General features: G+C 35.5%; 2 protein-coding genes across 4 annotated transcripts; both read left to right on the top strand.

Moving 5' to 3' along the window:
• Positions 1–1,171: 1,171 nt before the first annotated feature.
• LOC145125578 (putative GPI-anchored protein At1g61900) lies at positions 1,172–3,616 on the top strand. 2 transcript variants are annotated; one of them, XM_079061021.1, is made up of 7 exons: positions 1,172–1,409; positions 1,921–2,060; positions 2,151–2,738; positions 2,822–3,187; positions 3,267–3,404; positions 3,486–3,515; positions 3,602–3,616. In XM_079061021.1, the coding sequence occupies exons 1-4, from the start codon at positions 1,372–1,374 to the stop codon at positions 3,070–3,072; spliced, it is 1,017 nt and encodes a 338-aa protein (XP_078917147.1). In that variant the 5' UTR covers positions 1,172–1,371; the 3' UTR covers positions 3,073–3,187; positions 3,267–3,404; positions 3,486–3,515; positions 3,602–3,616. The 2 variants fall into 2 exon arrangements, with proteins under 2 accessions (XP_078917147.1, XP_078917146.1); XM_079061020.1 differs by lacking the exon at positions 3,602–3,616 and having other exon boundaries at positions 1,917–2,060.
• A 1,383-nt stretch (positions 3,617–4,999) lies between these two features.
• GLR5 (glutamate receptor 5) lies at positions 5,000–9,356 on the top strand. Of its 2 annotated transcripts, none has more exons than XM_079059414.1 (6): positions 5,000–5,510; positions 5,769–7,039; positions 7,562–7,839; positions 7,917–7,948; positions 8,035–8,441; positions 8,725–9,356. In XM_079059414.1, exons 1-6 carry the CDS (start codon positions 5,255–5,257, stop codon positions 9,145–9,147), a joined length of 2,667 nt encoding a protein of 888 aa, XP_078915540.1. In that variant the 5' UTR covers positions 5,000–5,254; the 3' UTR covers positions 9,148–9,356. The 2 variants fall into 2 exon arrangements, with proteins under 2 accessions (XP_078915540.1, XP_078915542.1); XM_079059416.1 differs by having other exon boundaries at positions 5,401–5,510; positions 5,777–7,039.
• Positions 9,357–11,884: the final 2,528 nt, after the last annotated feature.

The following is an 11,884-nucleotide window of genomic DNA, read 5'->3' on the forward strand; positions in this document are numbered from 1 at the left end:
TTGTTTTTTACATTAATCTAATAAAAAGTTTAACAAACATACTCATGTGAATTATATGTATATGAGACTAGTACATAAAATAAGATACTTCCAAATAAAAAAATTAGAATAAAACCAAAAAATAACTTTGAAATTTAAAGATCACATCCGAAATGTAGCATTCGGGAGTAACCGTTTATTTAAACACCTCAAAATAGATATTTCGGATATAAACAGAAATTTTTTCGAAAAAAAAACTTAAGAATATAAACAGTAGTCTAGAATGAAACATTCTAGAATGAAACATTTGAGAACAGTGGTTATTTTTCAAAACTGAGATAATTTTCTTTGAAAAGTTTATTTATAGTGGTTAAATCAAGAAAAAAAAATCTTAATCAATGAATGACTAAAAGTTCTAAGCTTTTTTTTTTAAATGGATAAATATATAAATTGATAGGCGGATGAGATAGCCCCAAATTAAAAAATTAACAAGTCCAAAATCCATCACTCGAAGCAACCTTTTTTGTTGGAAATTTTGGGATCTATATGGTTATGTGGCGAAGAAGCTTCCTTCTATTATTTTTCATTTTTATTTTACTATAGTTGTTTTTGTAACTTGAAGCTATAGTCTTCTCGTAAAAGTCAAGAAAAATCCTTTTATGATAAAAAGTATTAATAATTTAAAAATCATGAGAGACAGAAGGAACCGGTCTTCTGGTTAAAGGGCCCAAAACAATCTGTTTCTAATGCATTTAGAAATCACAAAACGTTAATGCACACGTTCGTTTACTGTTGTTAATAATCATTAATGTTAATTTTTTTTCATAATTGTTATTACATATAATATATAATATTTATATTATCTAACTGGTATCCATAAAATTAACTATATCCAGAGTCATACAAGTTGAAAAATTAGCCAAAATTCTTCAAGTCAAACAAATATATTATTTAGATGAGTTAAATTGATTTAAGCATTTTTATCTCTTAATTACATATAACTAACATAATAAATATGATTATAAAATTATTATACAAGAAATAATTAATCTTTTTTAAAACGATTTGATGTCCTATGCAAATCTTTTTGTTGTAATCGGCGGGAATACCGGCATACGCGTCTCACGTGACCCGTCCTTCCATTTGAAGTCATTGACCCACAGATTTCCCTCCTTCTCTTCCGTGTGAAAAAAACAAAAACTGAGGCCTCATCCGCCATTGATGAAAACCATGAAATCAACTGCAAAAGTCCTCCCACCCTACTTGACTTTTACACACACTCACACACACATATATATAAACAGACATTGTTGGAAGCTGTAATAGTTGCTTTTGAATATTGAACTCACTGATCGCCGAAATGATGTGTGGAATTTGTGCGAGTGATTGTCAATGGCTAATATTTCAATTCGCAATGCTGCTGCTTCTATGTAAGTAATATGATTCACATTAATCTAATAATTTTTGTTGATGGTCTGAATTAGCTACATATGTATTTCCGATGCATGTTGTACAATGCAATAGCTATATTGTTGAACTGTGCTCGAGTATCGATTTCTGTTTTCAGTGTCGTGTGTGCTTGAGTTCTTATTGATAACGTTCTAATTGAAAAAGTAAGAGCAAATTTGTTTCGATTTCTGTAATGTTCTGTTGATCATTTTTTTTAAAGATGTAGAACAATCACACAAGCTAAAATCATTTTGAATTGCTCTTGAGAATCAATTGATGTTCTTAATATCAGTGTGGTTGATTCAGAATCCTCTTTCTGTTTGATTAATTCTGTGATTGTGAATGATCTGAAACATCACAAATTTGTAATTCAACAAGTTTCTTCTTCCGATGCTTAATTGCTGTAATTCAGCAGATCAAAAATTTAGGTATATTGTATTGAGTATGTGTGCTTATCAATTTTCTTGGTGCTTAAATCTCTGAATCAGATAGCATCCATTTCGAGAAAGTAACTAGTTCTAATCTACCACAATCTCCGATTGAGTCTCCTTTGAATCCCCAACCTGTTCTTCCACTCATTGCACCTTCACCATTGATGCCATTCACAAATATCAGCATGCCAAATCTATCAGGTATCCCTACACCTTCCTCTTACTGAATCAAATGCTTTAAGAAGAAGCAACTACTAATCTTTGTAAATTTGATCTATTCTAACATTTCAGGAAACTGTCCACTAAACTTTTCAAATGCCGAAACTGCCCTCACTACAACAGCAATCGATTGCTGGGGTTCACTAGCTCCATATCTAGCCAACACAATATGTTGCCCTCAACTCGATGCCACAATCAAGATCTTAATAGGCCAATCTAGTTTCTCTTCAGGAACACTTTCCCTCAACAAAACTCATTCCAAAAATTGTCTTTCAGACATCACACAACTTCTAGAAGCTCAAGGCTCTAACAACCAACTTCTAGAAATCTGCTCAATCCACCCTTCAAACCTCTCAGATTCTTCTTGCCCTTTTGTTCATCTTATTGATATTGAAAACACCATCAACATTCCTACAATCATTGAATCTTGTGAAAAGATTGATCCTGTGAAAGAGTGTAGGGACAAAATTTGTCAGAGTGCGATTACAGATGCTGCTGTTAAGATTGCTTCTAGAAAGATTGGAAGTCGTTTATCAGGTGATGACGTGGCTATGGTTGATGATTGTAAGAAGATTGTTCTTCAATGGCTTGCGAGTAAATTTGATTCATCGTATGCTAATAAAGTTCTACGTGGGATTTCGAGTTGCAAGATTAACAAAGGTAATTAACAATATCTTCAAACTATGAAGCTTTAATGTGTTTTAATTGCTAAATCATATATCTCTCACTTTTAATTTTTCCAGTTTGTCCTCTTGTTTTTCCCGACATGAAAAACATTTCGAATGAATGTGGAAACAAGATTAGGAACCAAAACGCGTGTTGTGATGCCATGGAGAAGTACATGACTTATATACAAAATCAAAGCTTCATTACAAACTTGCAAGCTTTGAATTGCGCGAATTTGCTTGCTGATAATTTGCAAAAACTTAATGTCTCCAATAACATATACAACATTTGTCACATAAAACTCAAAGATTTCTCCCTCCAAGGTTAACTACGCTCATCATTTCCCTTCTTCTTTTCATATCATCTCTAGAGCAATTTAACAAATTTATAGGTGGCGTTATGGGATTTTGATATTATCAATCATGGAACAGTTGGATCACAAGGTACTAATTCTTGACATAAAATTAGTTTAATGATGCCGATTTATCTAATAACTCCTCTCGGGGATTTTTTTTGTTATAGGGTCGGGTTGCCTTTTTCCAAGCTTGCCTTTTGATGTGACGTATGAGCAAAGCACAGGAATTGATTTCAGATGTGACCTTAATGATAACGTTGAAGCGCCATGGCCTTCTTCTTATACTTATTCTCCTTCTCCAATAAGTACGTCTAGTATTTAAACATGTCTCTCAAAAGTTTTTTTTTTTTTTTTAATTTATGAAAATCATGCTACAGATCTTCCAGCACTTCCTAAAGCAACATCCGATCAGAGTGGTGAGCTGATTTCTTCCTTATTGTTGAACTAATTTCTTACTTTTTTTTTTAATTATTTAATTAATTTGGAAATATCAATTCCAAAGGGCTGCGGAGTACACTGTTCCTTTCGACTTTGTTGCTGCTCAACTTGTTCACGTGATGCTTCTCAGACCTACGTACATGGCCTGCTTTTTGTAGTGTAAAATAGTTATAAGAATAAAAAATATCATTAATATTAATGTATTTCTTAAAAGAATTTGTACATGTAATACGTATTCGTCCTTTTGGGGAAATATGATAAAATTTGAACTATACAAAACATAAATCAAGAAATGACTTTTGCTCTTAAAAAAAGTTTGGTTTGTTTCATGAGACAATATAGTTCATGATAATCTGTACTTTGTTTTATTTTTTTGGGTTAAGAAAAATATTATATTTTTTTGTTTACATCCATACTACTAGCACTCCCAACTTACTTTACTAGATTCACCAAAGTCACACTATAGTGACACCCTCGTATTGCCACATTCATGCATTCCCTTTTCTGGAAACTCATATGGAAGAGGGACTAAGTCTTATATACTAAGACCTCTCACAAATTAATGTGAAAAAATCACACGCACAAAAACACGATATTTAATATGGTTTGGTCAATAATGGGGTATGAGCTACACCCACATCTAAAGCTGGCTGAGATAGACCAAGAGCCAACAATCAAACCCAATACAGACTATACAGGCTGAACACCGTTTTACCGAGCCGATCACCAATATAATAATCGAGTATCTACTGTACAAGATCATATCAAACAACCTCCTAGGAAACATGGAAAAGAAAATTTATTTTATTAAAGGGTTCTACCTTTACGACGTATGGATTAACACATAACACATGCAAGAAAACGATAAACCGGACCAAGCCTCACCTATATATATAAAGGTAAGTTCTTGTTACCAAAAGGGGGCAGAGAACAATAAGACAATTTTTATAATAGACAACACAAAGCAATATCTAGTTTAGGCATCACAAAACAATATCGGGGTCCAACCCTATGTATGACTTTCTAACCTAGTATTTGTTGATCTTGTGCAGCGTTACTTCGCTGGTGTTCATTAGACGCAGTTCTACAAAGATAACTATCAAGACACACGAAAGACCATGTAACAATAGTCAACGTGACTTACATCTAAATAGCATGATTCTTATTCACGAGCATGAAAACAGTAGTACAGTTTAATTGAAACCCTAGCTATCAGACGTTATACATAGAAAAAAATACAAACATAAACCTAATTCGAATCGGGTACGCATGTCCATACCATATAACACATTTTTTTTTATTAAAAATTATTTTTTTAGTTTGAAAACAAATAAAATCATCTATTTTATAAAGTTAATATTATCTTATCTTATAATAAATATTGAAAATAGTCGTGTACCCTGATAATATATTTTGGTCATTTTAGAATCTCACAAGCTTACACAATTATACCCAAACAAAACTCTCCCTTTCTCCCACAATAAAAAAACAAAGTTGCAGGGACCATGACCACCATCATTTTCCCATGTTTTCCTTACCTTCCAAATAGGCTTTATTCTTCATCTGGCATCTGAACCCCACTCCTCACAGGCTCACACTATTCAACCATTAAACAATAAACACCCACCGTTGTTTTCATCTCCTCCCCTTTACTCAAATTTGACCTAATTTCATGGTTATTTCACCAGAACCTCTAATGTCTTAACATGTATCAATAATGGAGTCCACCATACGATTATTACTAACCCTCTCAATATCACTGCTTCTCAACACTTGTGCTCACTGCAAAAGGCCTGCTGTTGTAAATGTTGGAGCTCTGTTTTCGTTTGATTCGGTCATCGGCAAGGCTGCAAAAACAGCCATGGAAATTGCTGTAATCGATGTGAACAACGATTCAAGGATTCTTAATGGTACGGAAATGAAGTTATTCATGGAGGACACTAATTGCAGCGTCTTCAAAGGCTCCATTGGAGGTATTTAAGCATCTATACCTTTCGATTTTCTGTTAACATGAATAGAGATCAAATTGTTATGTGGAATTTAGGTCGTAGATATGATCATATGAATTCAATCTCGATTTTGGATTGAATACACATGCTAACAAAGTGGCTTTTCTATTCAAAAATAAATTTTTTAGTTTATAAATTTCTTTTTTCTACTGTTTCTATTAGCTTCATCTTCAATTGAAAATCCAGATGCGGATAAATTTGAATTTGGAATGATTTTGTCAGCATTTCAGATGCTCGAGCAAGATGTAGTCGCAATAATCGGCCCACAATCATCAGCTGTAGCTCATATGATTTCTCAGATCGCAAATGGCGTACAAGTGCCCATAATTTCATACGCTGCAACCGATCCCACTCTATCTTCCCTCCAATTCCCTTACTTCTTTCGAACAACACAAAGCGACTCATACCAGATGGCAGCCATGGCTAACTTGATCGATTTTTATGGCTGGAAAGAGGTAATTGCAATATACATCGATGATGAATATGGAAGAAACGGAGTGTTTTCTCTAGATGATGAAGTAGAAAAGAGGAAATCAAAGATTTCTTATAAGTTAGCTTTACCCACTAATTATAATCTTAAAGATATCTCCGATGTGCTTAATTATTCAATCCCACTTGGCCCTCGTGTTTACATCATCCACATTCATCCTGATCCGTCCCTCAAAATCTTTGAAGTAGCTAACAAGCTTAACATGATGACTACCGATTATGTATGGTTAACAACCGATTGGCTTTGTACAACTTTACCCTCGATTACCCCAACAAATCAACCTTCTTTGAAGATCATCGAGGGCGTTGTCGGAATTTGTCAGCATACTCCACAAACATCAGAAAAAAAGAACTTTGAATCGAATGTATACGGATCGTATGCTTATGACACGGTGTGGGCGGTTGCAAACACAATCGATACATTTCTTAATCAAGAAATGAATATGTCGTTTTCATTTTTCGATTCAAAATTCGGGAAACTTAAGATCTTCGATAACGGGAAAGATTTCGTGAAGATATTATCGGAGACAAATTTCAATGGTTTGACCGGTCAAATCCAATTCAATACCGATAGAAACTTGGTTCCAAGAGGTTATGAAATCGTTAATTTTGTTAAATTATCAATTCAAAATGTTGGGTATTGGTCGAACCATTCGGGTCTCTCTGTTGCCCCACCCGAATCTCTCAAAGTGGATAAAAGTAAGTTGCCCCGTTTAAATGAGAAGCTTGGTGTAATTACTTGGCCCGGTGGAAACACGGATAGGCCACGTGGATGGGTTATTGGTGACCAAGAAAGACCGTTGAGAATTGGGATACCGAAACGGGCGAGTTTTGTTGAATTTGTAACGGAATTAAGTAATCATACGATACAAGGATATTGTATCGATGTGTTTACGGAAGCAGTTAAGTTGATTCCTTATCAACTTCCTTTTAGATTTGTCCCGTTTGGAGATGGTGAAAAGAATCCAAATTATGATCAACTTGTAAAGTTCGTTACGGACGATGTAAGTATAAGATTAGTCAAATCTCGTTTCTATCATGTGCTTGATACATATAAGTATGTATCAAGCACATTGTATACAATGCGTCTGATGCATAGCAAATCAGGCACATTGGTAGTACATAATGCAGGCTCAATGTACCTGATGCATAGCGCGTATCAGGTGCTATGCAACACTGCGTATTGTGCCTTATATATAGTGTATCTGGCAGTGACATTTTGCCTGATACGATCAAGCGCAGGCGCAATGTGTAGATACATGGTGTATCTGACGCAATGTGTCGGATACGCAATGTGTCTCGGATACGCTATGTAGTGTACATAGTGTATCTGACGCGTTGTGCCAGATACATTATATAGTGTATCTGGCGCATCATGCGAGATACACTATGTATCAAGCACGCGTTATGTATCAGGAACACATTGTGCCTAATACGCAATATATTAGGCACAAATGTGCCTGGTACAATACTCATCAAGCCTGATAAGTAAGTTCTTTATAGTATTAGATTGTGGTTGTTACTAGGTTTTTGATGGAGCGGTCGGAGATATAGCTATCGTGACAAATAGGACAAAGATTGTTGATTACACACAGCCTTATGCAACAACGGGTCTCGTGATCGTGGTTCCTATTAACGATTCAAAAGCGAGTGCTTGGGTGTTTCTTAGACCTTTTACTATAGAAATGTGGTGCGCTACTACAGTTGCTTTTGTTTTGATCGCTTTAGTTATCTGGCTTCTTGAGCATCGGGTTAACGACGATTTCAGGGGCCCACTTAAAAGACAACTTGTCACTATTTTCTTGTAAGTTTCTTTTGTGCTTACAATCCATTAATTATGCTCGATAATATAAATGTGAAATTTTGCTTTTTGTTTTTCAGGTTCAGCTTTTCGACTCTGTTCAAGAGAAACCGTAAGCAGCCTCATTTTTTCCCTTCCATTTCCTTATGTATGCAATCATTTTGTCGAACATTATTTATTTTGAAATATGAATTACAGAGGAAGATACGGTTAGCCCACTTGGACGAATGGTAATGGTGGTATGGCTATTCCTATTAATGGTGATCACATCAAGCTACACTGCAAGCTTAACCTCAATTCTTACAGTCGAACAACTTTCATCACCAATCACAGGAATAGACGCGTTAGTGGCTAGCCATCTACCAATCGGCTACCAAGATGGCTCATTTGCACATACCTATTTAGCCGAAAGTCTTTACATCCCAAAATCTAGGCTCATTCCTTTAGGCTCCCCTCAAGAATATGATAAGGCGTTACGATTGGGCCCACATCACGGAGGCGTGGCAGCCATTGTTGATGAACTTCCTTACATCGAGTTGTTTCTCTTGGAATATGCTGACTTTCGGATCGTTGGTCAACCCTTTACTAGAAGCGGATGGGGATTTGTAAGTCCTTCCTTCATTGTTTTTCACTTCACACAATAAACAAACTTAGGGAAAGCCTGTTTGATATGCCTCTTATTGGGTCTGGTAAGAGGCTGTGTCTGACTCTGACTCGGTCAGATTTAGACTGTTTGATACCACAATCAGAAGTCTCTGATTTGGTCATATAGCCTCTGTATGTCTCTTACTGGATCTGATAAACATTTGGGTCTGACTCAATCAGATCTAACTCAATCAGCAACTATTAAACAGTAGAAAACTAATTTTTCTTTTTTGGAAAGGGCAGGCTTTCAAGAGAGACTCACCTCTCGCCACGACATTATCTCTAGCAATCATGGAACTTTCCGAAAATGGAAAGCTACAAGAAATCCACGACAATTGGTTCTGTAAAGACGGCTGTTCCAGTGCTGTGGGAGCTGATTCAGAACCTAATCAGCTACAAATGAGCAGCTTTTGGGGTTTATACTTAATTTGTGGTGCTTTTTCACTCACTGCATTGGTTTTATTTCTTCTACAAACAATTCGTCAGTATATTTATTATAAACAGCAACAGATGCTCGATCCTAGTTTGCCTATGTTCCCAGCTTCTAGGAACAGGGGCTGCTATAGCGTCTTGTTTAATTTTTTTGATTTTATCGATGAAAAAGAAGAAGCCATCAAGAACATGTTCAAGAAAGACGATCTTCCGGAAGCTTCTCGAACTGTTTGATTTAATTCCATACTGTGCCTGATATCGTATCAGACACATTCATTATTTTGAGGGTCGTATAAAAACACATGCATCTTAGTGTAAATATTATATGTTTCTTGCGTATATTTGTTTTTAAAATAACTGGAAAACTAGAATTCTATTAAGATAGAACGAGATGTGGATTAAATATATATGTCCCACACATTGTTATGGTGGGTTTTCATTAACATGTAGAAATGTTTCAGGTGACCTTTAACTAATGGCTTGATGAGTTAAGTATTTAATCTGAACAACTATATGTGAATGCACAAAATGGCTTAATATGTTAAGCCAAAAATCTTGACCTAAGATGCTAAATCTTTATGTATTTGTCATTCTTCTTTTTCATTTACAGATCCCCTCACATTGGAATTGATTAATAGTTTAATACTGTGAATTCAGTCTAAGAAAAATAAAGACTTTATGTATATAGCATCTTATCTTTACAGACATTATTACTCGTTCAATCATTTTACTCGTATTGATTTAATGGAAAAAAATCATAACTCTAGAAGATCTTATTTAATTATAGATTTCGTTAACTTAGTTGTTGAAATGTATATAAGTTTACGTTGTTTTGGTACAAGAAAAGGATGGCTACAAGAAAACGACTTTTCAGAACAGTTAATTTGATTCAAATGTATCATGTCAACGAAATAAATGTTTCTTTTGTACGTTTTATGACGTATTTATTGATTTTTACCTACCAAATAAAGAAGAAAAATATATAGTGGATTTATATTGCATTCTTCAGAATCATTGAGAGGTAAAAGCACAAATGCACAATATCAATCGTTAGCGAAGTGTGTCCATATGTAATCTCGGGACATTACTTTAGGATTTTACTCTTCAATTCATGGGTTCCCATCATGGAGGTTAGTTTACTTAGTAAATTGCATTTAAAAAGGACATAATCAAAATTATGACCTCACTTATGGTCCTAAAAAAGCTTATTTATTGTCATTAATGAGATAATTGAATAGAATATAATTAAAATGTTGAAAAAAAAAACTCTATGCGGAGAGCTTCTAAATTACCAAGGAAAGTGAAAAAAATACTATGTTTGGGAAAAAAAAAAAAAAAAAACTAGCCGGTAACCGGAAGTTGTAACTTTTATTTGTGTGGAAGTGTTTGGCAAAAGTACATGCTTTGAAATATATAAAATGATATTAAGCAAGCTAAAATCTCTCAAAAGTTTCTTCAAGTAGATTTCGGATTATGAGCTTTTGTTTAAAATAGAAGTTTTTAAGCTCGTCGTAGTCCCTAACAAATATTTTTCATCAATTCGAACTTTATTTTAAAATTTAAAAGCTAAAAGCTACATGCTCATAAGAAAACAACTCTCATAATATCTTATTTGACTTTGTCAAACTTATTTGAAAAGTACTCAAATAAGTTCGTGATGCGACGTCAATTCCGCTAGCCCAAGTCAGCAACGGAGGAGCTTTGTTCGGAATTTGTAGTCACACACACAAAGAAGAAAACGATGTCAGTTGCTTTTTGGGAGGGCACTCTGACGATTTAGTCGGTGAATGGTCAGAAAGTGTATGAGTGAGTGTAATGTCAGAGAGGCGATCCCTATACCCGAGTCATGTTGATCCTTATATAGTTAGGGTTTCTGACCTTTGGAGTGGGGACCATACAAAAAATATTTGTCGGTGTGCAGAGACGTGGATTGGTCCAGCTATCCCTTGAATGATCCTTGCGGAATATGATTGGTGCAGAGGGAATAATGATAGTGGCACAAGCATTCTATTGTGTCGACGTCTTCCCTTGCATGACTTCTTGGTGAGCGTGTAGAACGGGTGTTTCCTTGCTCGCCAAGCTGGTTTGCTGTCTTGTTGCTTGGCTTACTCGTTAAACGGCCAAACCACGTTCGCCACATAGGTTTTCGTAATTTGCTAACCAGCAAGCCAACTCTGGTAATTATATGCAGGCTGCCTTGTTGCCGGGAATGAGTAGTTAATATCTTGGTTGACGCCCTTAGGGGTTTATTGTTATTCCTTTGTTACTTCACAATTTTATCAATAGGGCTACGTCATCAAGCCCCTTAGTCTAGTAATGATGACACATACATAGTCCAATCATCATGTCCTAGACTCATACAACACGTGTTAGTTATTAAACTATTAATCGGTTGTTTGAAAGAACCTCTTTCTAAACTTTCGTATTTCTGAAAGACCCTGTTAATCATATGAAAAGTCTATAGTTTCTAGTTTTACCCCTGTATTTACTTAATTCCTTGTGGGTTGTAATTGTAAATATTTCATGTATTTAAAGTTTCCTCTCTGCCTCTTTTTGGGCATCGAGAGTTATTCTCTCATGGTATCATTCGTCTAATACGATCCTTCCCCTTCTGATCGCTATCTTCTTATCTCCCTCATCCTTTTGCCTTCTCTTTCTGTCTCACGCCTACTTCCTCATGGCCTCCTCTTCCAATACTTCTGACTCTGTTCTTTCATTGAATACTGTCATGCATCTGATCACAATCCGTCTCTCCTCCTCCAACTATCTACTGTGGAAGAATCAACTCCTACCACTTCTGACATACCAAAATCTGGTGGGCCACGTCGATGGTTCCTCTCTCACTTCTGACATACCAAAATCTGGTGGGCCACGTCGACGGAAAATCTGAACCAAATCCGGCCCTTGCTACTTGGCATGCCGCCGATCAACGTGTTGTGATTCTTCTCCAAGCCTCTCTCACGGAGGAAGC

Source organism: Lactuca virosa, chromosome 7 (assembly GCF_052849685.1).
Source record: "Lactuca virosa cultivar CGN04683 chromosome 7, Lactuca_virosa_CGN04683_v6, whole genome shotgun sequence".
Lineage (NCBI taxonomy): Eukaryota > Viridiplantae > Streptophyta > Magnoliopsida > Asterales > Asteraceae > Lactuca > Lactuca virosa.